A 26,251-nucleotide genomic window follows, 5' to 3' on the forward strand; every position below is an offset into this window, starting at 1 on the left:
CTTTTAATCCCAATACAGATCAGGACAAAGGCTTGCTATTCATAGACCATGGGGTGTCCCCAAACTGTGAATAGGAAGCAGGTCAAAAAGGGCAAAAAGAAGGCAAACTGAACTGTGCCAACAGGCCCAAAAATAAGGTTTAACAGACAGAACACAAAATGCTGCTGCAAAAAGCTGTATTCACAGATGAATGGACACGCAACTAGTAGTACATTGAAAAGGTATGACCAGGGAACCAGGTGGTGGATTATAATGCTGGGAAACAGAGGCTTGATATCAGCATGCCCTTGAAACTCCTAATGATCTAGTAAAGTGAGTATGTATTAGTACAGGGGGTACTTTGTCCAATAGGGTGTACACTCTTGAGATTAGTTGTCTTGTCCACCTAACAATGATGGATCTTGAGGCAGGTTTTCCCTTGTGAGGTCTACAGGGTAGGACAAAAGGGAGTCTGTCCTTCTGGTAGAGGTTTTTTTTTTTTGTTTTTTTTTTAGGGGGGATGCTGGTGCAATTTAGGCACAATTAATATTTCTAGCTGTTCCATATTACATAGCAAATCCTTGCTGAGTTGACCTAAACTTTAATAAGCTTGGAGCTAATATGTCCTACAATGCAGGGGTATGGAAATTTTTTAAAAAAACTACTTGTCCATCGACTATATCGGTGTCCCAATCTACTTGTCCCTCATGACAATCTACTTGTCCTGATAAAAAACATAAATTTAACCATTTTAAATCTTTAAGTAATGTCTGGGGCTTTTAAAATCAAAAGGGGCTTTATGGCGACTTAAATGTTTAATATTTTTAGCATTGCGTGGTTTATCTCCTCCTCTCCTCCCTGCCTGTCTCCAACCCCACCCCAAGCAGGGAGAGGAGAGCCCTTGCAGTGTAATGAGCACCGATTGGCTGCTCGTCAGGAAAGGGGACGTTTAAAAAATCGTTTTAGGCCTGAAGATTACACAAACCCCCAAAATATGATGTATTTTCTGAAATCAGAGATCCTCCAGAATAAAATAGCGGTAGTTCCAATTTTTTATGTCACACGATATTATCACAAAGGTCTAGGAAATACAAAATTTCAGTAAAACAATACACTTAAGTTAATTTTAGGGCACAAAAAGAAATAAATTATCCAATTTGTAAAATATAAAAGACAAGGTTGCAGCGAGTAAATAAATGTCCAACATGTCAAACCTTAAATTTGCATGCACTTTTTGAAGACGTCGAGTGATGAAACGCGTAGGGCGTGGCCTAGTGGATGTGATGTCAGGATGTTCCTCGGGACTGTCGGCTGTGAGATCGCGGTGTGCAAGGTTCTTCCCTGCCTTTCATAGTGGAGATCTCAGAGGCTGTTTACTGCTGGTGTCGGCATAGACACCATTTTTGTGAGTGCATACTTGATGTGGTAATAAAGTATTTATGGTTTTAAACGTACTACACCATTATATTTCTTTTGATTCTCCGAGCATTACCGATGTGTATGGAGAATATGATGACCACTTGATATAAGGCTGTTCCATATGTGCTGATTGGCTGATTGCAGTCTGTTGCTCCCATATTCCAGATATCCCTGCAGATCATCGCTCCCAGAGCAATTGCTATTATGCTGATTTATAATTTGATCAGCATATAGCTCTGGTGAGTTCATTCATTTCATCTGGTGGTGGATTTGTGCACGGTGTTTTTCTGATTTATACAAGATTGCAGATTTGATTATCACTTTGGATGGTGGTTGGACTGTATTATTATTATGGACATTTTGTGTTTATTCATGAATTTATTTTGATTTGTGGTATTATTTAACGCACTCTTTTATTATCCTTAAATTTGCGTGCGCTTGTGGAATGGCAACAAACTTTAGTAACCCTATATTTTCTGTAGGCAACACATTTAAAGCCCCTTATAGGTCATCAGTATAGTGTTACAGAGGAGGTCTGGTGCTAGAATTATAGCTCTCATTCTGGCGTGTGCAGCGATATGTAACAAGTGTATCGCAATCAACGTTTTCATGTGTAGTGTAGGCACCCAAGCATGTGCTTTTTACGTTTGTGCGTGTGTACATATGTGGAGGTGGGGGGCCTTGAAAAATTTGGGGGTGTTATATGCTTGGGTGTAACTTCCATTTTTAAAAAAAAAAAATTAACTTTTTTTTTTTTAAATCACATATGGGACAAAAAGTCCCCTATGTGATGATTTTTGGTGACAGGTTCTCTTTTTTTTTGCGACATCCAGGGTCTAAAAGACCCTGCATGTCTCCCCTGTACTACACTGAATGTAATGCGGTGCACATTGCAACACATTACATTCTTTCCCGACCTCAACGACCGGGAATCTGTCAAACAGGGACACGGAAGTGACGGCACATCACCTCCGGGTCAGGAGAAGGGGAGCTGCCGCCGATTGTTTCATCTGGCAGGTGAGCCTGCTGCTTGCCCGCAGCAAGGCTAAAGGCCAAAAAAAACTACCTGCCCGGGCATTGGGCGATAGGATTTGCACATCGATACAATGGTGTAACAAGCTTGTTAACCTTTAGAAGGGAAGGTGGTGGGGACAACCCTTTAGACTGACTAAACATGGTTACATTTTTTTTCATTCTGCAAGCGGCCAACCAATTCCACCCATTCGATGTGGATGCAGGAAATCTTTCTGCTCTGTTACTGTATTCTGACAGCAGGACTCCCTCGCCATCAGAATACCAACTGATTCCTGCTGAACTGGCCATATTTCCATCCATATATGGTCAACTTTAGTCACATGATATAACAGAAGAATTGTAATCATACCCGCATAATAACCCAAAATAAAAGATAAAACACCTATTTGCGTATGAAGATTGTAATTAAAGTCAAAACAAATAAATGAATAACCTGCTTGAGCCTATGCTTATATATCCATGTAATATTGGATGCCCTACTAAACACTAATAGGTTTTCCACAAAACCCTGTTATAAACATAAATCACAAAAATAGTGAAGTACAACCAAACCATATAGTATCAAAAAGATGTATCATAACCTAATAACAAACACAAAAAATAATATAAAATAATGGTATAACAATAAAGTGTCCATCAATCTCCATGTGAAGTTCATGCACTTCCCAATATCTAATCACCAATTGTGATTATTTTCAACCTTCTTAACACCCATGTGCAAAATCCACCTCCACCTTTAAAATAAATTGGCCGCTCACCTTCAAAAAATGACCCCTGAGCCAACAGTAAACCAACGGCGCTTTCCTTTTAAAGGCATGTGTAAATACTCCAAATACTGCTCTTCTTTTCTCCTTTAAATCTCAGCGATGCACAACCATCATGCAAATATAAGAAGCCAGCCCATAGTGCTCATCGTTTAAAATGTTATTACTGCTACAATGTGGGATTAAACTTACAAAATCAGGCACTCCACTGAGCGGTATTAAAAACATAAAATACCACTTTGCCAGACATCAACAAGATGGCCACGGAATGATGTCATGTGCGTGGCTCCACCCACCTACACTTACATCTGGGACTTCCTCAGTAGACTATGACAAGCCTGGGTTCACACAGGAGCAGTGGGGAAACCTCATGCAATTTGGATAGGAATATCTTGTTCACGTCGAATGCTATTATTTGCAGTGCAATTTGCATTTATACATTTTGAATGGACGCAAATCATACCGCAAAGTATCAGTTTGGATATTGGGAACATTTTCACGAGTACTCATGAAAATATTCGGTATCGGCGCATCTCTAGTTAAAATAATAAACTGTTGATATGTTAAACATTTGCTTGCTAACAAATGGAAAATAGATGGTCACAAAAGGAAGTATGTAAGGTACAGTCAATGCGCAAGGTATAGCCGTCCATGTGCAAATTGACCAACACACTAGAAAATTGTGATGAGAACCCAAAGTTCCCTAATCTGGACACAAAACAGCACATGTACATTAATATCCAAGGCTGCCACCACCCACAAATTACAGGCTTGTGAGAAACCTTGCACCTGGCATTCTCAGTACAATCTGCTCTGGAGCACACTGGCACACAGCCTTTAGTGGACCAGACACACTGTTCCAACTAGCAGTAACAGGTTAGCTAAATCAGATAGCATCACTTCAAGTTAGTGCAAACACTCACTCACAGTCTCTTCAGATTTGTGTGTTCTTTAGAGAACTGAAAAACCACCTTATCAATATATTTAATATCCCTGGACAGACAGTGCATAGAAAGATACAAAAAAAAGAGAAATGAAAAAGTAATACACACATAAGCAAAATGGTAATAAAAATAAGAAGGAACTTACAGAAAATTTAGCATTCTTCTGCTCCCTGGGTTGGGTGGAACACGAGGATCAACACCCCCCCCCCCACGCACACACACCTAACATAGACAGGACCCCTTTAGATATGACAAAGATTTGATTGTATATCACAATTCTATACTATAGGGATCACAGTGGAGTTGCCTACCTCCCAGCCTGTCCAGTTGAATGAAAAGGACTAGCCATAGCATAATTAACAGAAGTAGGTTTTTGGTGTTCTGAATCTATAAACACACCTAACTATGTCAAGTTATTAATCTAAAATTTAAAGTAGCTGGCTTGACTGTTCTGCTATGCATGGAGCCAAAACACAGATATTTTACACTTAGCAGAACCAGTTCCAATGTAAAACAAAAACCACATTATTAATAACTCTCCCATATTCTACAATAAAGCTGGCATATTTGTCAACATCTCCTCGCTGCACAACCAGCCTTTTGCAAAATGTTTTATATGCACTGCATCAAGGGTCAACCATCTGCAGGTAATCTCTGCATGAGCGAATACATGTGAATAACAGGGCTTCCTACCTGCACCTATTCACATGGATCCATGCGTCTCCTGAGAGCAATTTATTTATTTTGGCAGGTCAGCAAGCATTGAGCATCGTGACTGATGTGGATCTACATTGCTGAATAACATGATTGATGGTGGATTTACATTGTGGGTTGTTTTTATTAATAAAAGTACTTGTCAAACAATGTGTGTGTGTGTTTATTTACCTTTGGTTTTTTTCATTTTGTGAATGAGTAGGGGTTTTGTGTACCATTTACTCATTCATGTATGGGGAAACCCGTATCTCGGTGCCCCCTTATCTTTAAAGAGGATCTCCAGATTCTAAAAGGCCCCCTGAATGTCAAGGTATCCCCCTCATGTTGGGCATGTGCGCTGGTATAGTTCAAGAGGAGGGGGTGCACACACACTTGTATGGAATTTGGGGAGACCCCACAGTGGTTTTTTGTTTGCATGTTGTTTATGATGAGGCCCTTCTTAAAATCCATACCAGATCTAAAAGTGCTTGGGAACCCCATGCTATTTTTTTTAATGCTATATGTTTGTTTACATGAATCTGTCAGACGGGAATCCCTGGCTGTTAGGACGCCACCGGGTACCAGCTCCCTAACAACCAGGGGAAAGCGGTCACATTTACCAGTGGTAATAATAGATGTTACACTTCGGACTGCAGCTGGAGGTTTGCTCATCCGAACACCCATTTGTTTTGATGTTCACACTGGATTCTTTATAGACTGTACACAGTGCTGAGGTCTCCCTCATATTATTTTTCCTACTCTACTAGTAAATGTTTACTTTTATGGTTGATTGTTCTTATGGCTATTTTTGTCATAGGATCCAATGTTAGGGAGTGTAACAATCACCTGGCGAAAGGCAACAAAAACTATTACAGACATTACAAATGGGTATAATCCATTATGCTTGAACGAGTGTTGAGACATTCACAAAGCAAATTTTTTTATAAACAGACTCCTTAAGGAAGAACATAAGTAGACAAACACTTTTAGGTGCCACTCACGCAGAACTTTAGAACCATCCAAAGGGTTCATAAACTTTCATAGTGTAGGTTTCTGGCCCTTTTTAGAATGTCACCAACTGCACTCATTCAATTCAGATCTATTATGAATTTGTAAAGCAATAAACCATAGCGTGTAAATTTATTGAAACACTAGGGACATTTTTCTCTGCATCACACTACAAACTAAAACCCAATTTGAATATAATTTCAGATACAATTTTAGTTCTAAATAATGATGCACATGCAAAAAGGAAGGTTAAACATTTTTTTCCTCAAAAATGTCAGCATTAAATAACTTTAATGAGTTGTTCACGACATATCTGTTTAATTGATGTTTTACCTGGCAGCTAACCACACCTCCCCCTCAGTGTTTTTATGTCTGGTTACTGGGTATAGTCCAGGAAACACTCTCTGACTACTGGAAGAATCTCCTGTCTGGCAGTTAATTCAGTGCTGGAAAGGATGGTTGTGGCTCAGAGGTTACAAAAGATTTCCAAACTATCTGTTCCCATCGCCCTGTTTTAATATATTGTCCATTCCCCTACTAATGTGTGATAGTACAAACATCACACTTCACTGCAAAATTCTGACACTTTAAATATACACTAATAGGTATTTTATGAATTTTTCCATCTTAGAGGAACAAACACTGATTTTACATATGCTAAGCACAGTATCTGAATGCAGAAGTGGTGCCCAGACCTTTGGGAAAAAAACGCTTATTTACAAAAAAGCTTTGCAATATAATAGAACTCTCTGTTGAGAAAACAGTTTATAGAATTTGGCATTTGCAGGCTCTTACTCAGAGGCTTGTTAAGCACAATATCAGCAATTTACTTTTATCTGATAATTTGCCAGGAAGCTGTTAAGGAAAGTAAAATTAATATTCAAAGGTGAAAAAAATTACATAACCATGTTACACAAACCGTTCAATTATTTGCATCTTTGGTGATCTTATTGTTCTCAAAGTCTCCTCCTCTTCTCGGTCTTTTTGTAACAAAGCAAATCTAAAATGCAACTCCTGTAATCTTTTCTGTAAGCAGAGGCGTAACTAGAATCTGAATGGCCTAGGGTTGTTAGTGGTGTACCCCAAGGTTCGGTGTTGGGACCCTTACTTTTTAATATATTAATAAACGATATAGGATCTGGGATTAAAAATCCCATTTCAGCGTTCGCAGATGACACCAAGTTCTGCAGTGGAATAACTTCCTTACAGGATGTCTCCAATTTACAAGCTGACCTCGATGCACTGTTTAATTGGGCAACAGTGTAGCATATGAGGTTTAATGTTGATAAATGTAAACTTATGCACTTGGGGGCTAAGAATATGCATGCATCAAGCATACTGGGGGGGGGGTACAACTGGGGGAATCAATGGTGGAGAAGGATCTGGGAGTTCTGGTAGATCAGAAGCTTAATAATGGCATGCAATGCCAAGCTGCGGTTTCTAAAGCAAGCAAAATCCTCTCTTGTATTAAAAGAGTTATAGACTCCAGAGAGAGTGAAATATCATATTACCCCTGTACAAATCAATAGTAATACCTCATCTGGAATATGCAGTTCAGTTTTGGGCACCAATTAAAAAAAAAAGAACATTGGGGAACTGGGGAAAGTACAGAGAAGGGCAACCAAACTGATAAGAGGCATGGAGGAGATCAGCTAAGAGGAAAGATTAGAGGAACTGAATTTATTCTCTCTTGAGATTAAGGGGGGATATGATCAACATGTATAAATACATCAGTGGTTCATATAGTGAATATCGGTGTAGAGTTATTCACCCTGAGGTCATCACAGAGGACAAGGGGGCACTCTACATCTGGAGGAAAAGAAATCTAATCTCCAAACACGGAAAGGTTTCTTCACAGTGAGAGTTGTGAAAATGTGGAATAGACTCCCTCAAGAGTTGGTTCTGGGCAGCTCCATGGATTGCTTTAAAAAAGGCCTGGATTATTTCCTAGGTACACAGAATCTAACTGGATATTAACATTTATAGGTAGAGTTGATCCAGGGAATATCCGATTGCCTCTCGGGGGATTAGGAAGGAATTTTTTTCCCTGCAGGAGCAAATTGCATCACGCTTTGCTGTTTTTTTTGCCTTCCTCTGGATCAACTGTGGGTATAGGTGTATAACTTTTTTTTTAATGGTTGAACTAGATGGACTTTTGTCTTTTTTCAGCCAGACTAACTATGTAACTTTATATGTAACTATACATGGAGGAGCTAAGCTATGACAAAAGAGTAGAGGAAATGATTTTATTCTCTCTTGAATAGAGAGTAAAGGGGATATGATCAACATGTATAAATACATAGGTGGTCTATATAGTGAACTCAGTGCAGAGTTATACACTTTAAGGTCATCACAGAGGACATGGGAGCACTCTTTTTTTGCCTGGAGGAAAAAAGTAAAAGCAGTGAAAATGTGGAATAGACTCCCTCAAGAGCTGGTTCTGGCCAGCTCAGTAATTGTTTTAAAAAAGGCCTGGATTCTTTTTTAAATGTACATAATATAACTGGATACTAATATTTATAGATATAGTTGATCCAGGGAATATCAGACTGTCTCTTGGGGGATAAGAAAGGCATTTTTTCCCCTGCTGGAGCAAATCAGATCAAGCTTTAGTGGGGTTTTATGTCTCCCTCTGCATCAACCATGGGTATAGGATTGTAAAATCCCCCCCCCCTTTAAATGGTTGAGCTAGATGGACGTGGGTTTTTTTTCAACCGGATTAACTATGTAACCTTCAGGGCCCCAGTGAAAGTGACCATGAAGGGTCCCACCTGACTCCCAGCTGTATCCTTCCCTCCAAGCCCGGGGTCCTTCACTCTTGTCATGGGGCACTTTATTACAATCCCGCAGTGGGACTCTTTCACATATTCTGCAGTGGATCCCCTTCCAGGGCCAGGGCCCATTCACAAGTGTGACCTTTGTGACCCTGGTAGTTCTGCCGCAGGTGTCAGTAGGACTGTGAATGGTGTCAGTCAGTCAGAGCAGTGGACGGTGTCAGAATGGCATTTGCCTTTGCCAGTAATGTAGTAAACATGATCAGTAGGGCAAAGGATAGCATCATTAGGGCAGAGGATGGGGTCAGGAGAGCAGTGGATGGGTTCAGTAGTTTATTTTTTTATCATTTTAATTTATTTTTTCTTAAAATTTTATTTATTATTTACGATTTGTTAGGAGCCCCATTAGGAGGCTTTGGTGAAATATCAGGGGTTTAAACAGACCTCTGGTGTTTCACCTTTAAGACAGAGAAAGAAGATTGAGGACTCAGACCTCAATTTCTACCTCTGCAGCCTCAGCTGCACAGAATGAATGGACAGGAAAAGCTCTGTGCTCCTCATTCATTTACAAATGGAAGCATAGTAAACAGTTTACTATGCTTCAGTTATGAATGGACACAGGAGCGATCAGTACCAATCATCCACTGTGTCTATTCAGAAAATGAAGGAGCCAGTAAATTACATATTTACTGGCCCCTTCCCCCACTCTCCATCCTGAAACACCCCCCTTCTTGTCCCCCAGGGGTGCACACGGGGCAGCAGGAAACAAGTAAACTGAATGGGGGGGCAGCGGGTATGGCATATAGAAGAACCGATGCCCTCCATTTTCCTCTTGCAGCCACTGAATGCTGGCATGAGGGAGGGCAGCAGAAGCTCACTTTCAGTGGCTGAAGGAGAAAAATTTAGGTCATCGGTTAATCTATATGCTGCTTCCACCACCCCTCTTATCCAGGAGTAGAACCAAATATGACAAGGGTGCCGCATGGGCCCAGATTGCAATTGGCACCTCTATAGTTAAACCTCTGGCTATAAGGCTTGTCCTTGTTTTGCACCTCATACCTGGTACACTTTGACTTTAGTGGAAGTTCGCTTAGCGTAAAATTTAAGTCATCTTAAGTCTTTCTCAACCAAAGTATTTTGAAGTTTACATGCCCAAACCAAGTTTAACAGCATTAGTATGCATCAGTTAACTTAATTAACTATAATGATTTATTTTTTCACAAGGGATCTGAGAACTTGGAGCATACACAGCTGTGCATTCCAAGTTCTCTGCTGTGAAGTTAATTAGCATTCTTATGCAAAGGGAAATTTTACATTTGGATCTATAAGGTTGTATTGCAGTCATGAAGGGGTTAGGTATACAACACTCTTAGTGTTTTTTTTTAACTGCTTGCCCGCCACACTATAGCAGATATACTGCTACAGGGTGGCAGGGCTGTGTAAAATCACACACACATATATTATATATATATATATATATATATATATATATATATATATACATACATACATACACACACACACGGTTTTGCATTTTTCAGGTAGGAGGACCCCATCACAAGATTTACATAACAAGGCAACTGAGTAACTCTTAAACAAACCTTAATACAATAATCAAAAAGAATAAAGTACCAGGCAATGAAATCTATTTATCATGTTTTCACCCAAGATTCACACATTCACCTTATTTTCATATTTTTTTTACAACATACAAACATTGGCAATAAACATATCGTTGTAAAGTAGGAAATGCATTGTAACACACAGCACACACTCCTGACTTCCTGCTTTATGAGAAAGCAGATCTTCGTGGCAACTGATTAAATAAAAACAGCTTAGTGAATTATCTTTTTATTTGCTTTCAAGTCAGCAATACTACTCTCAACATGGAGAGGAAGCAAACAAATGTTACTTTTTAAAACAATTTTTAATATTGCTTGTATTTTAGAAATCTTGGGGTTAGGATTACTAGACAAAAAAAAAAAAACATACAAAAAAAATGCAATAATGAATGTGGGCTGATTTATGAATACTGGCGCCCGAGGGGAACAAGCACCTCCCAGAATATTCTTTTTTTTAATCTGAAACACTCAAGCAGATTGGTTGTATGACCAATAGGTAAAAAATTTACTCTAGTTTTCCAGTTCCCCTGTTTTTTATAAATCAGCCCTGGGGGTTTTTTTTTCTTAGTACAACCGCAATCATTTTTGCTCCATGTCTTCCGTTATTTGTAGTTTTCTGTTGAGGATTACATGCGATTCAGATGGTGCCATAAACTGGATGGCATGATGTTTTCCATTTTTTCCAGTATAAAACTGAAGGGAGCAAGTAATGTCACAAAACACTGCAAGAAAGAAACAAAATTTAGTATCACTACTCAACTTCAATAACTACAGTTGACACACTTGTACTTTAAATAAACAGGGTGACACAAAGTTACTGAGAGTAAAACATATATAGAAAGAAACTAAATAGTAGTAAATAAACTATAAGATGCAATGAGCTGAGTACATTTTGTTTTCAGATGCACAGTCTGGTAGAAAAGCTAATAATCTAGATTTCTTAGTTATTTAATCCAAAAAGGTCTTTATGTGGTACACTGGTTTTATGCTGATAACGGCACTAGCCACTGCAGATCGAAACCCAAAGTAGACTTTTCAAAAGTCAATGACAGTAACCAGCACACAAGCGTGCACTTGAAGATGCAGAAGTTTAAGAACTGAGAAAATATGTATGCTGTCATTGAGGAATTTACCAAGTTGTCTAGCTGTTATGCCGATCCAAAGGTTTCATTGCTTTCTGCTAATTGTGGGTTAGTGACTCAGAACATATTGCTGAGTCAGAGGCCAGAGACAGCCAGGCACACAGTATTTTCAGAATCAAATCAGCAAATCAGAGCCCCCACATTTATCTCTGTTCTGGTTTCCTTTAAAATAAAACTAAAGTATATTTTTATGTACACATTTTGGATGATATTTATTACCATCTTGAAATAAGAAAATGGGAACATTATACAGTTTTATCCCAAAGTGATTATTCATGTTTAAAGTTATTCTTTGGGAAAACGTAACAGATTGATTAGTCACTACTGTAACCATCCCGTCTTTGCATCTAATGTTTTCTCCATTTTTTTTTTTTTAAAGAAAATAATCCTTTGTGAGTTATGACTATAATGTTTCCTGGGAAGAAATGTCTGACATGAATAACACATTTGACTTGCATTTTGTTTCAAATTTTATTTCAAGGGCATAGTTTTACATGCTCTCTTTAGTAGTCACATTTAGGAAAAAGAATTTGGCTAGCGTTCCTGTTTAAAATGTATCTAAAGCAAAAATGCTGTCTTTCATTTTGGATAGGATAGGGGAGGGTTAAAACCGCAGTGTTTTTGCCATCTATATCTCACTGGAGAGATTTGCCTCTGCTTCCTGCCCTGTACACTCAACAGGAAGTGAGAAGATATATTTCCAAAGTGAGGGAAATCCCCATTTAGACAGTCCTTGTGGTAACAAGTGTCCCCATTGAAAGATTTCCCCCTTAGTTCCTTTCATGGTGACAATTTTGGATTTACCCTTACTTACCCAGGGACACTGGGATCAGGATAATTAGTTTGAGTAAGTCTACCTAGTGGGGGCAGAGAAACCTGACAGTGGTTTTAACCCTTCACCATATAATATAAAATAAATTAAAAAATATTTAAACTTTTGCCTTTAGTCACTCTTTAATTTGTTTTGTATTTGATTTTTTTGGAAAGCAGAAGTCTGGGCTAAATAAATATTGTTGAAATATTGTGTTCTTGGTAACATTTGTTACCTTATTTTTTTCCATTTTCCAGGGCTATCCACCAAGCAAATTGTCCAGGTAAGCACTGCATTTGCACAATCTATGGCCAGTTTATGGATGCATAGCCAGTTTAAAGTGGAACTTTACCCATAACAACTTGATAAAAAATAATTCAAATACAAAAAATCCTAACGCGTTTCGTGGCAATGGCACTCATCTGATTATTGTTTTAACAATTTAAGAATGTGGAATCTGGTGCATGTTGAAATATGAACATTTAAATCTGTTATTCATACTAATTCCCTGTATTATACACTCAAGCGCTGCATTTTTTGTATTTGAATTTTGATGAATGGGGTATACGAGGTTTACCTATATGCTAGCAGCTTGAATCCTATCATATCCAGCGCTCGTCCCTCTCTTCATATATGATAAAAAATAATGTTCTTTACCAAGGAACACATTATTAATTATCATCCCAAAATTAGTGTGTGCATTGTTCCTGTTTTTTCATGCTGGAGGCTGCTATTTTGCTGAAGCCCAGAATCCCTGAAAAGTATTAAATCTTTAGGCTGTCAGCAGATCAGCCTCTAAAAATGCAGCACAGTTCCTAAAAATAGAGAAAAACTGAGCATGAGCAGAGCAGGGAGAGACAGTGCTCTACTGGATTTTATAGAAGCTTATTTTTAATGTTTTACATAGCTATACCTAAGCTGGGCCAGCATGATGCAATGTAGCAAGACTTGATTTTCTAACTAAAGTTCCAATTTAAAGCCATAGTTATTGAAAGTGATAAGCTTATTTCGTCTTTAGAGTGGCTGGTTGAAGGCCTCTCTCCACTTTCAACTGTAAAAGTTAACGATCTTTGGAATGTAAGCAGGATCTAAAGCATTAACATTATTTTCATTAAAAAGAAAGATAAGCCTTGAAAGTTTTAATCACATTTTGGGAATACTTGGCTTTCTGCTTTTCTGCAAAATGATTATGACACCAGAGACTCCTAGTCTTAGTTTTTGCTTTTCAATAGACAAGCAGTCAAGTGAAAGTGTTGGGCTGAACATTGGCCCAACTAAACGTATGGTTGTGTGGATAAAGCATGTTGGATTTATTTTACATTTCTACCCAAGCAGGAAAAAAAGACCTTTCCATTTTTGAGTGAAGGATGATACCAAAAAAAGATCTTGTAGCAAGGGAAATTTGATTTTTAAATCCAAAATTGAATTCAAATTAGTTAGTGCTTTACAAGCCAACTAGGAACGTCAGGAAACTTGTTCATGAGAATCACCTGATACCAGATAATTTATGAAGATATGGGACCAGGATAATGCGCTTCATAATGCCTAATGAAATGAAAACCAATAAAATTCCAAAATGAGGGGCTTAAAAAAATCAAAATAAGTAGTGTGTGATTAATAAAGAATAACTGAGAATTGATATGTAAAGGATTGTAGTAGCATACGTGCTTAAAATCAATAGCGGTTGGAATAAACATTGTCCCACCTAACTACATGGTTGTGTGGGAATGTTAACTTATGCAAGTAAAAGTTCAGCACTAGCCTTGTAAGTTTACCTTTTTTACTTTTTTGACAAAATATTCAAACAGAAAAGAAAACTGTGCATCACCCCTGGACCAGCAACCTGTAACATAAGGCATATGGACCAGTATTCACCTAGCTCAATTGTTGAAAGCATGTGGCCCTCCTGCTATGCAGATATCTAGCTGTATGATTCAACAGCCATGTTATAAGAGGAAGGGCTGTGCTCCCCTTATCAAATGACTAACACACTGATAATACACACAAGGCTTAATGACTGCTGTGTTGTCCCCCCCCCAAAAAAAGAAAAAGAGGAGAGGGTATTTGGGAGTATCTACATACAGTAACTTAGCGAGTCTTGTTGAGAAGGCAGCAGGGAAGTTTGGCACCCCTGCCATTAAAGTGGTAAAGGGAATTGCAGTCCCTTTACTAAAAACAGTTGACGTATACAGTACATGTACATCACTCATTCAAAACAGTTATTTTATACAATATAAAATCTACTTTGAGACAGCAACTGACAGGTTTAGCAGCAGAGGATTCTACTTTAAAAGTGTTAAAGCAGAAACAATGCCCAATGCCCAACTACTAAAACAGGCAAAGCCTTAAAACAAGCTCTTATTTGCCCAAAGGAAATCTCAAATTAATCAGATCTAATTGGAGTGGCTAGAAAGCCACCCCATTATACAAACAGCAGGCTCACTAGGACCAGTCAACAAAAGGCACTTTATGTTGCTGCCACTTCAGTACTGACATACAGTATGTCCCTACAAGTACTGTTTAATTTTTTTGTGCCTTCCTTATTTCCTTGGCTAATGTTTGTAGGTGTCCAAATCCACAACACTGGCATACAATCACATCACTGTACACACTAAGTAAGCACAAGTCTTGGGGTGTCCATTAAGGTGCTGGATCAGAATTAATATAAATGGGCCGCAGGAGGAAGACTGAGTGTTACAGAACTTGACAACAGATTTACATTAGGTTGGACTCATAGAAAAAACAGGTATGAAGGATGTTTTGACTCTAAATATGAGAGGGGCGGCACAATGGTAGGTTGGTTCAGATAAAACGGGGGGCAGTTGATTAATACGAGGGGGCTGTATATTGGGGAGGTAGAAAAATATGAACGGGTGTACATTTAGAGAGGCTGGTAGTAATTGAACAAGTGCCAGTGGTGTATGAACATGAGAGGGCCTGGTTAGGACTGAAAGTAGAGCGTCTGTATATCAGGTGAGCTGAAATAGGGCAGGAATCTGAAAACCAGGGGACATGGTCAAAATATAACAGAATGGGGAAATGTTTAGGATGAGTATTTGCTGTATCTGAGGAAGCATGCACATTAGGAGGTTGGCGAGGTCAGACTTGAGGACTACTAGCTGGTGTGGGATGCACATGAGAGACCTATGAAAAGGTAGAGGCTTAACTTGAGATAACTTATGATTTACTTTGTGAAAGTTGCAGGACAGAGGAGGCAGTTTTTCTGACTGGGATATGCTAGTCCTCGATTAGCTTACATTTTACCACTTTTCCATTTCCTCACTTATATAGCGTCAGCTCTGTGTTCTCTTACAATGTTATAGGTTCTGTTACAGCTCCTCTCCTCACATTGTAACAATCAGTTTCCTTCTTGCCTCTTGTACACCTACTGGTCCACCACCAGTGTTCTGCCACCACAAGTCCAGGATAAGCTGACCTTATGCTTACCTTACAGTACTCAAGAAGTCCTCTGCTTCCCCCATAACTAGCTTACACTTCACCTCTTCCCATCAATTCAAGTGAAAAGGCATCCTTGACCACTTAATAATGTCCCTTTAAAATAGCCAGGTAAAGAGAATGATGTGACAACAGTGAACCAATCAGCACTGTCAAAAAGGGGGTCTTTTGCTCACTGTAAGTTATGACTTTAGTAACTTGTGCGTAGAACAGAACCTTAACTTTGCTGCCAGTTGTGGAACTGCATGGCATGAAAGCAAATGGAAGGCAACTATATGCTTTTAAACATGTTACTTTATTCTGAATTGGCAAAGTATAGGTTAACTTCAAGACTGTGGTATTTGACCAGATCAAGGTTGGCTTTGAGAGGTGTGTTCTAGTATATGTTTGGTTGCACACACCCATGATAAAATGTGAAAGTTGCAGATATTTATCACAAACCTAAAACTTTCTATACACTAGTAGGTTTTCGTACAAAAATTATTTGCACATTCAATGACTGGATGAATGTTGTTTGTAAGTACTTCAAGTTTTTTTTTTGTTTTTGCTTTTAACATTCCATTTTGTATTTAATATAATTTCACTAATGAAAACCACATACACTGTTGTAAATTTGTTTGTAGACATTTTACATCCTGCTCCTTCAAATTTTATCATCACTGTTGTCGAAAACAAGCATCAGTTTGATCCCACCAATGGTCAGAAAATTGCACGATGAAGATGACAGTAGCAGCTGTTTGAATACATGGGCAGATAGAGTAATTTGCCAGACTATATTAAAACAAGCAGCATGTCCAACATGTAATGCACAACAGCATTTACTCAGAACTGTTCCACTGATCGTATTCCTGAATGTGTGCTCTGCACAACGTTACTCTTTGCAATGCCTTATTCAATAAGCCAGTATGAGTAATAGAATATACAGTATGTCACAAGATAACACATGCAAGGTTCAGAAATACAAAAGCACATTTTACTCAACACTTTTTTCAAAGATGTGGCCCACTGTGAATGTGCTGACATTATAGACATGTTTAAACGACAGATTCCTGTTACATAGCCAGACTGGGGTCCCTTATGAATATCAGCAAACTTTACATTTTTTTTTTTTTACTTTACGGTGTGGTTTCCAGCATTACAGTTTCCCTTCCCATGCTAGGGAATGAAATTGCATGCAAAATAGTTTGGCACCTGTCTACAGCATTGTTTTCAACATGATCCATACAGGCAAATCATCCCTTATGGTTTTATTTTAGCTTCCAGTGATGACAGCAGCTTTTAAAGGAATCTCTTTACGCATGATAAAATTTAAAGGGGTAGTCTCTATTGCTTTGAGAAAAACATCCATACCTCTGCTATTGTTATGGTGGAAAAAAGCATAGGAAAAAAAGCATACTGGTAACCCCTGCCAACTATATGAAACATCTAAATTTATCCAGGCAAGTTAATATTTTTAATAGTTTTATCCCCCCCCCCCCCAAAGTCACTTTCAATGTGAAGAAGCATAAGATGATGAACATGTTTAAGTTTTTTTTCTTCTACAAATGTGGAGCTACTTTGTATGCTGCTGTACTTGTTTTAAAAGAGGATGCATGCTATTTTGTGGGAAGCTGTAGACAGATTTATTTGTATCTACAGGTGAAACTCGAAAAATTAGAATATTGTGCAAAAGTTTATTTCAGTAATGCAACTTAAAAGGTGAAACTATTATATGAGATAGACTCATTACATGCAAAGCAAGATAGTTCAAGCTGTGATTTGTCATAATTGTGATGATTATGGCTTACAGCTCATGAAAACCCCAAATCCACAATCTCAGAAAATTTGAATATTGTGAAAAGGTGCAATATTCTAGGCTCAAAGTGTCCCACTCTAATCAGCTAATTAAGCCATAACACCTGCAAAGGGTTCCTGAGCCTTTAAATGGTCTCTACGTCTGGTTCAGTATGAATCACAATCATGGGAAAGACTGCTGACCTGACAGTTGTGCAGAAAACCATCATTGACACCCTCCATAAGTAGGGAAAGCCTCAAAAGGTAATTGCAAAAGAAGTTGGATGTTTCCAAAATGCTGTATCAAAGCACATTAATAGAAAGTTATGTGGAAGGGAAAAGTGTGGAAGAAAAAGGTGCACAAGCAGCAGGGATGACCACAGCCTGGAGAGGATTGTCAGGAAAAGGCCATTAAAAAGTGTTGGGGACTTTCACAAGGAGTGGACTGAGGCTGGAGTCAGTGCATCAAGAGCCACCACACACAGACGGATCCTGGACATGGGCTTCAAATGTTGTATTCCTCTTGTCAAGCCACTCCTGAACAACAAACAACATCAGAAGCTTCTTACCTGGGCTAAAGAAAAACAGACCTGGTCTGTTGCTCAGTGGTCCAAAGTCCTCTTTTCTGATGAGAGCAACTTTTGCATCTCATTTGGAAACCAAGGACCCAGAGTGTGGCGGAAGAATGGAGAGGCACACACTGCAAGATGCTTGAAGTCCAGTGTGAAGTATCCACAGTGTGTGTTGATTTGGAGAGCCACGTCATCTGCTGGTGTTGGTCCACTGTGCTTCATTAAGTCCAGAGTCAACGCAGCCATCAACCAGGAGATTTTGGAGCACTTCATGCTTCCTTCCGCAGGCAAGCTTTATGGGGATGCGGACTTCATTTTCCAGCAGGACTTGGCACCTGTCCACACTGCCAAAAGCAACAAAACCTGGTTCAATAACCGTAGGATTACTGTGCTTGATTGGCCAGCAAACTTGCCTGACCTGAACTCTATAGAGAATCTATGGGGCATTGCCAAGAGAAAGATGAGAGACATGAGACTGAACAATGCAGAAGAGCTGAAGGCCACTATTGAAGCATCCTGGTCTTCCATAACACCTCAGCAGTGCCACAGTCTGATAGCTTCCATGCCACGCCGCATCGAGGCAGTAATTGCTGCAAAAGGGGCCCAAACCAAGTACTGAGTACATATGCATGCTTATACTTTTCAGAGGTCCGATATTGTTCTATGTACAATCCTTGTTTTATTGATTGCATGTAATATTCTAATTTTCTGAGATTGTGGATTTGGGGTTTTCATGAGCTGTAAGCCATAATCATCATAATTATGACAAATCACGGCTTGAACAATCTTGTTTTGCATGTAACGAGTCTATCTCATATATTAGTTTCACATTTTGAGTTGCATTACTGAAATAAATGAACTTTTGCACAATATTCTAATTTTTTGAGTTTCACCTGTATATGCAATATAAGGTTTTTCTAATCTAGTACTGTGTTTTTAAATGAAGTTCAGTTTGTATTGAAGCAATCTTTCCTTGCTTAAAAGTGCCCATGATTCTAAAGCCGTTGCTTTTGGCACAGCTAATAAGGATTTAGGGGCAGTTTAGGGTTAGGCTTAGTTACTGCTGAGCCAGGTTTAGCCTACCTTTACGTCCTCATGCACACTGGACATTTTTACAGCTGCTGTTTTTGGCTTTTGATGTTTTTTTCTATAACCAGTAAACTCCCCAGCATTTTATCCTATGTGTCCATGCACACATAGACTGTAATCAGCGTTTTTGGCAGGGGCATTTTTTGGCTGGAAAAAAAACCCAGAACTAGTGGGTTTCTAGAGGAGTTTTTTAGCTGTAAAATCGCTCTAATGCTGAAAAACGTGGCAAATTGTGGTAAATCATGGCAAACTGGCGTTGTTTGCCTGTTTTTCTTTAGAAAAAAAAATGTTTTTTGGTAAAACAAACACACGAAAAAAACGCAGCAAAACACCACTTAATGCCAAAAACATTGACTTTACACAGCTAACGTTACCAGCGTTATTAAAACGCCCAGTGTGCATGGAGCCTAAGGCTTAAAATTAGATTACAGGAGGTTCCTAAAGTGGTTGTAAATCTCAGACATGAAAAAAAAAGCAAAGCACATACCTTGTGTGTACTAACCTCAACCCAATCATTAAGTGTCATTCCACTCTGATCTCTCCTCCCTCTGCTGTCTGCATGAGTCACTGATAAGCTTCTAAAGCTGGCAACTCATGGATCAAAATTCAGCTGGTTCAGCAGGGATCAGCCAAATTTCAATGCAATGTGTGGGCACTGTGATTGTACAGAAGTCGATCTACAATCCTCAATAAGTCTCTAAAATCAATCTATAAGCCTCTAAAGCTGGCCATACATGGATCAAAATTTGGGTGGTTAAGCAAGGCCCAGCAAGTTTCGATTCATGTTTGAGCACTGTGGTTGTAGAGGAATAGATCTATCGAATAACTTCTGTAGAAATGCCCTGTCTGGATTTTCCTACTCAATCAGCTCTGCAGGCTATAGCCAGCAACACTATCAGTGTATTCTGAAGGTGGGGAAGCTGCCCTACTGTCAGAGTACAATAGCTCAGTGAAGAGATTCCCTCATCCACCTCGAATGTGTAGATGGGGGAATCGAATCAGTTTTCGGATCAACTCGCTATATGAAAGAAATAAAACTGACTCATGTATGAGCACTAAGCCAGCACAACAGCCTTGAGGGAGATGCCCTGCCCCCTTTCAAGCACACAGCAGGTGACTCATAGCCTTAGCTGTCTATATTTGCTTATGTTAGTGGGTAAAAGGGTGTGTTTCACTCCATCAAAGGTTTGAATGGAGCTCTGTGCTCTAGCTCTACAGTCTGTATGATGTCAGATCACCACCCCCTGCCTTCTGGAGAAAAATCCTTTAATGTGGGGTTTGGAAGACTGTAGAGGAGAGACAGCGGCAGATAAACAGATACATTTTATGTAGGATTTGTTTCATCTTTGTGTATCACTTGAGGCTAGTCACTTCACTGGGTATATGTAAGGGTTTACAACCACTTTACATGTTAGGGGGGTGAAGATGTAATGTTAAGGTTACTTTTAGAAGTGTTGAGGGTTTAGACGTGGGGGCTTACAGCTGAATTTAGCCAATTTCGATAACTGAAAATTAGAAAGGTGCCAGTTCTTTCTAGCAGCTGGATAGACTGAAGGTCATGGCTTAAAATATAACTAGAAGGCAAAACTTTTTTTTAGATTTTGGATGGAGTGGAGAGGGATTAGAACACCTGTCAGTTTTTATTGCGGTCTGTGAAATAAAATTCCAAATTATGGGCTGTCCTCAGAAACATAATAGAGGGGAAATTCTCCAATGGGGACACTAATACTGGTGACCAGGGGGTCCCCAAGGGATTCCCTTAATTTGTAGAGATTTCCTCTCATTTCCTATTTGGCTATGAGACAGGAAGTGAAGGGAAATTTTCCCTTTAGTTCTACTTTAACCACTTACCCTCCCTAAGGATTTACCCCCCTTCCTGACCAGGCCATTTTTTGTGTTACGGTGCTCATTACTTTAACAATTGCATGGCCATGCAAAGCTGCACCCAAATTAAATTTACATCCTTTTTTCCCACGATTTGAGCTTTCTTTTGGTGGTATTTGATTGCGTGTGCGTTTTTTCTTTGCGCTATATAAAAAAGCGACAATTTTGAGAAAAAAAACAAACAATATTTTGGACTTTTTGCTACTAAACATATCCAGTAAAAAAAATAAAATCTAATTTCGTCATAAATTTATGCCAAAATGTATTCTGCGACATGTTTTTGCTAAAAAAAATCTCAATACATGTAAATTAATTGGTGTACATGAAAGTTATAGCAAGTTTTTTTTTCTGCTAGTAATGGTGGCAATCAGCGACTTTTAGTGGGACTGCGGCGGACATTCTGACACTTAGGGGAATTGAAATCCCCAGTGACACCAATACAGTGATCAGTGATAAAAAAAAAAAAAGCACTGACATTGCACTAATGTCACTGGGCAGGAAGGGGTCAATATGAAGGGCGAGCAAAGGGTTAACTATGTGTAGGGAGTGTTTTACTAGGGGGCAGGGGGTGTGTGCTTCACTGTAAGCACACTGCTGTGGATGGCTGTGCTGTACACAGCCATCCACAGCAGTGTGCCCGAGCCGACAGGGAAGAAGACTGTTAGTAAACAAAACAGTCTTCCTCCCCGTCGGAGATGCTAGGTAATCACCGAGCGCTGGCGGGTAATTAGCAGCTGGGACCCGGTGATGGACAGGTGTGGGCGCGCCCCCTACCCAGAAATGCAAAATCACTTGTATATATATGTGGTTTTGCACACCCCTGCCACCCTGTAGTGGTATATCTGGTATAGAGCAGCGGGGAAGAGGTTAATTTCACTGTTCCATGCCTAACTAAAAACCCCCAAAAAACCCAACCCCCATACAACCCCATTTTAGTAATTTGCCAATTTGTAGGGCAGACATTTACAGAGAATTTAGGTCGCACAAATCACCAAGGTGATGCAAACAGAAATGGTTGTAAAGGCTCAAGGTTTTTTTCCCTTCATGCATTCTCTGCATGAAAGTAAAAAACTGTGTGCAGCAACCCCCCCAATACCTACCTGAGCCCCATCACAATCCAGTAATGTGCACCAGAACCTTGGTTCTCCGGGGACTCTGCCACCTCATTGGCTGCGCTGCTGTCAATCACAGCCAGTGAGCCACAGCTCTGTGTGTGAATGGACATGCAGAGCAGCGACTTGGGAGCGAGCCTGCTTGGGTGCCCGCATAGCAAGCTGCTTTCTCTGGGGGCACTTGGCAGGAGAGGGACTAGGAGCGCTGGCGGAGAACTTGAGAAAAGTAGGATCGGGGCTGCTCTGTGCAAAATCATGCACAGTGCAGGTAAGTATTGCATGTTTGTTATTTTTTTTAATAATTGTCTTTAATACCACTTTAAGCAATTTCTAAAAACTAACTATATTATGTTTGTCTTCTACAACATCAGAATAAATATGTGCGCAAAAAATGTAGTAGGTAGTTTAGGCATGACAAGAGCTTTGTATTTTAAGTGATGGCACTGAAAGTGTTACATGCCAAGTGATTACACTTCACTGCCACTCTAATATAGATTTGGAAAGTGAGAGGATGAGTGAAAGCTTTTAGAAAGTCATGATCAGACTTCACTGTGAAGCCTTTCAAAAGATGTTTAACAAAAAAGTGCAGACAAGGAGAGAGGAAAATACATCAGACACAGCATTTAATAAGAAAATCCTTCACAGTCAGGGTTTTATTGAAAGAAAATCCTGAATTCCCACAGACCAAAGGGATCAGAGAATCAAAAACTTCAGCTATGGCCTGAGCTGAAGCAGTGTTGGCTCTGAAGTTTCTTGCTAGCATCAAAGTGGATAAAGATTCTTAAATCTCCTTCATCTGTACAGAGGTGAGAACAATGCCTTCATCTTACATGAAGGCAGTAAAACAGAAAGACAGGATGCAGTCAGTGTTAAGGGAAAGTAGAAAATGTGCGGTCTTATTACCATATGGACAGAGTTAATTTCAGTTTAAACACATTGTCATTTTCATACCTGAATTCTGGGCTTTAAAATTTTAGCACCATGCAACAAAATGTAAAAATTGGATCTTTCCAAATAAATCAGCAAATTTCTCAACATTTCTGATATTTCATATTTCTTACATTCTATATTGCTCTGTGCCATATAGCAACAAATGTTCTATGTCAGCTGGATTTTTTCACACGTGTTTATAACCACTGTTGCATTTTTCAAAGAAAGCAAAATAAAGGCAATAAGAAAATGTGCAATTTTTGCAAGTTTTGTGGTGAAGTGAGAAACTCCTTAAAATATTTTAAAGCCAAATTATTTTCCATAACGCTGAGAGGCTTTGCTTATACCTTTACTCACATGATTTTATATCTCAAGCACTATCTGCATCTCCCTTTGAAGTGGCACTGCAAATAATTTTCTCATAGATTCCATTTGCATAGCAGCAATGTGTAACTGTAAGGCTACGTTCACACTAGCGTTGTGTGCAGGCGGCAGAAAGGCGTTTGGGAAGCGTTTTTACCATTTCCCAAACACCTCGGACAATTCTGCACATTGCAGCACATGGCGCATTAGCGGCGCAACGGACGCCTCTGGTCGAGTCAGGAGGCGTTGAAGACTCCTACCGGCATTTGCGGTGCGGTTGCGGGGCGTTTGCAGAGTGGTAACACCATTCAAGCTTCATTATAGGCGTTTGTAGGGCATTTTTAACGCTCGGCAAACGCCTAGCAACCTCCGCTGAACCGCGCATGCGGCGTTTGCCGAGCGTTAAAAACCGCTCCACAAACGCCGGACCAACGCTTGCCAAACGCTATAGGGGCGTTTGGCAAGAGTTGGTAAAACAGTCAAGTGTGAACGAGCCCTAAGGCTGCTTTCATACTGATCTGTTATTCTTCTGCATTTGTGTTAAAAAAAAAAAAAAAAAAAGCAAGAAAAAAGTGTGACCATGTATTCCTATGGAACTCTTCATACTAATCTGTTGTGGGTCTGGTGCATTTTTTAAAATCTTGCTTGCAGCATTTTTGGTGCAGGTTTGCACCAAACAAAAACAGAAATGTAGCGCTAATTCATGATTGCACCAAATATGATAATAAATAAATAAGAGTCCTCAAAAAAGTCCAATAATTGTGATTAAATGCCAAAATGAAATCAAGACAAAAAGAGAAAATCCTCCACCATCACCACTCCCAGCCTCTTACCGAAACAGCAGTCTGTGAGTGCTTACAGATTGGGAAGTGTGTGGCTAACAGTCAGACTACAAAGCTGGTGGATCACTTGCATTATCAATAGGGAGCTGAGCTGGACACCTCTCCTGCATGGGAAGGAAGTTGCTGTACAGTGAAAATTAAGTGTACTGGAATACCCAGAACTGAACGTTGTGCGACATCCTCCCCAGAGTTCGCCTTTCAACAGACAGCGGATGACCGATCAGTGTAACGGCCGCTGTCAGTGCCATGTGATTGCTGTGACCAAACAGTCAGCGTTCCCTGATCAACACCACACCAGTTATTTGATGACACAATATTGCACTGATGACAGCACTACACTGTATCTTGAACATTGAGCCATTAGCAGTGGAACTGCCTTTTTGGTGGAGAAGATTTAGGATCTGATATGTCCAATATTATTATCCGTTTGCTGTTTTTGACCGCATGATCTGTGGTCATTTGTTTCGGTAAGAGGCTGTGAATGGTGATGGTGGAGGATCTTCTCTTTTGTCTTCTCATTCGTGGCACATCACTTCTTGAAGTTTTGATTTAATTTTGGCATTCAAGCACAATTACTGGACTTTTTTTGAGGACTCTTATTTATTATCATATTTGGTGCAATCATGAATTAGCGCTACATTTCTGTTTTTGTTATTGTTAACATGTCGCCTGCATTTTGATGTTAGCAGGTTTTTCACTACACTGAGTGTAATTAGCGCAGGTATATTTCTATATTTTTAGGTTTGCACCAAAAACACACCTCCCCATTGAAATCAATGGAAAATGTGGCAAAAACGCATATAAAATGCTTCAGCATCACGTTTTTTGAGTCACATATCCTGTAAAAAAACACATGTGTTTTTGCTGCAGATCAGTGTGAAAGTAGCCTAAGAAGTGGTGTTTGAGATAGCAGAAATTGTATTGTGGGATATCCATTCTCAATAACCAAAAAGTGTAAATTGTTTGTACATTTAGACTGCGTATTAACCAATTTCCTTTACAGCTACAGGGCAGACTCCTTGTGCAAAATCACGCATATATACATGATCCACACTCCCGCCATGTCTATGGACAGGGGGTGTGTGCGCTGGCCTGGTGATGCTATGATTCAGTACAGTACCAATCACTCATCGGATTCAGGCCAGTGATGTTGGCCCTGGACCTGCTGTAATGTAAACACAGGCACAGGAAATGCAATCTTCTCTCCTGGAGCACATTCCGTTCCAGAGAGAGAAGAAAGCAGATCCACGTGAGTCAAAGCACTACATTGAGACGGTTAGAGCACAGCTAGGTCACATTTAACCCCCTGATCGCCCCCGTTAACTTTTTCACTGCCCTGTCACCATTGTCATCATTACAGCATACAGATTATTTTTTTTACTGATCACTGTATTAGTGTCATGGGCGATTTCAGATAGCGTTAGTGTCCCTCCCACATAGTGTCAGATTGCCCACCACTACATCAGTCATCACATTTAACCCTTTGAATGCCAGGAACACGCTCACATACACAATAAACCTCCATTGCTAGTATAGTGTCTTTGATCAGATCAGAGCAATACCAGCGTTCACAATAGTATTGTGAATGCAGCGTTCGCAAGATCGGCCCTGATACCGGAGTTTAGTGCAGTGTCAGTAGATAACTGTCACTTGATACACTGCACACAAAACTGCAGGGTTAGTAAGATCAGGCCTGATCTCTGCATGCAATAGCAGGTGATATTCTGTGTAGCGGTTCAAGCAGTCCATGACAGCCAGGCGCTCTTGTTCCCGTGAGTCGCACTAGGTACCTATAAATTTAGTGGCCAAAATGTCCAACAAAAGGTACACTAGTGATGAGGACTACAGGATTCTGACTGTTAGATGAGAGCGAAGGGGAAGCCTCACTGACAGATTTTGTCTCAGAATACGAACCTGTAGAGAGCAGCGGCACCCTCACGGATAGCTCAGACAATGGAATAGAGGTCCTTGCTAAGGTCAGGTGTACCCGACCCCGTTCCCAGGTTGCTGAGGTGTTACATTTGCATTCTCATATGCAG

General features: G+C 39.7%; 1 protein-coding gene across 7 annotated transcripts in view; it reads right to left on the reverse strand.

Moving 5' to 3' along the window:
• LOC149469991 (suppressor of tumorigenicity 7 protein homolog) overlaps positions 1-26,251 on the reverse strand; it is a 281,605-nt gene that overhangs the window by 43,530 nt on the left and 211,824 nt on the right. For 5 of the 7 annotated variants that reach the window (XM_089668328.1, XM_089668324.1, XM_089668325.1 and 2 more), the window contains one exon: positions 10,452-10,960. The exons of the other annotated variants lie outside the window; for them this stretch is intronic. In XM_089668328.1, coding sequence (XP_089524454.1) covers positions 10,865-10,960 — 96 coding nt within the window. In that variant the 3' untranslated portion in view covers positions 10,452-10,864. Of the gene's footprint in view, positions 1-10,451; positions 10,961-26,251 lie in introns of those variants that run through there. 7 annotated transcript variants of the gene reach the window in all.

The sequence above is a fragment of the Staurois parvus genome, unplaced genomic scaffold, assembly GCF_062004578.1.
Source record: "Staurois parvus isolate SC_StPar_1 unplaced genomic scaffold, SC_StPar_1.0 ptg000056l, whole genome shotgun sequence".
NCBI lineage: Eukaryota > Metazoa > Chordata > Amphibia > Anura > Ranidae > Staurois > Staurois parvus.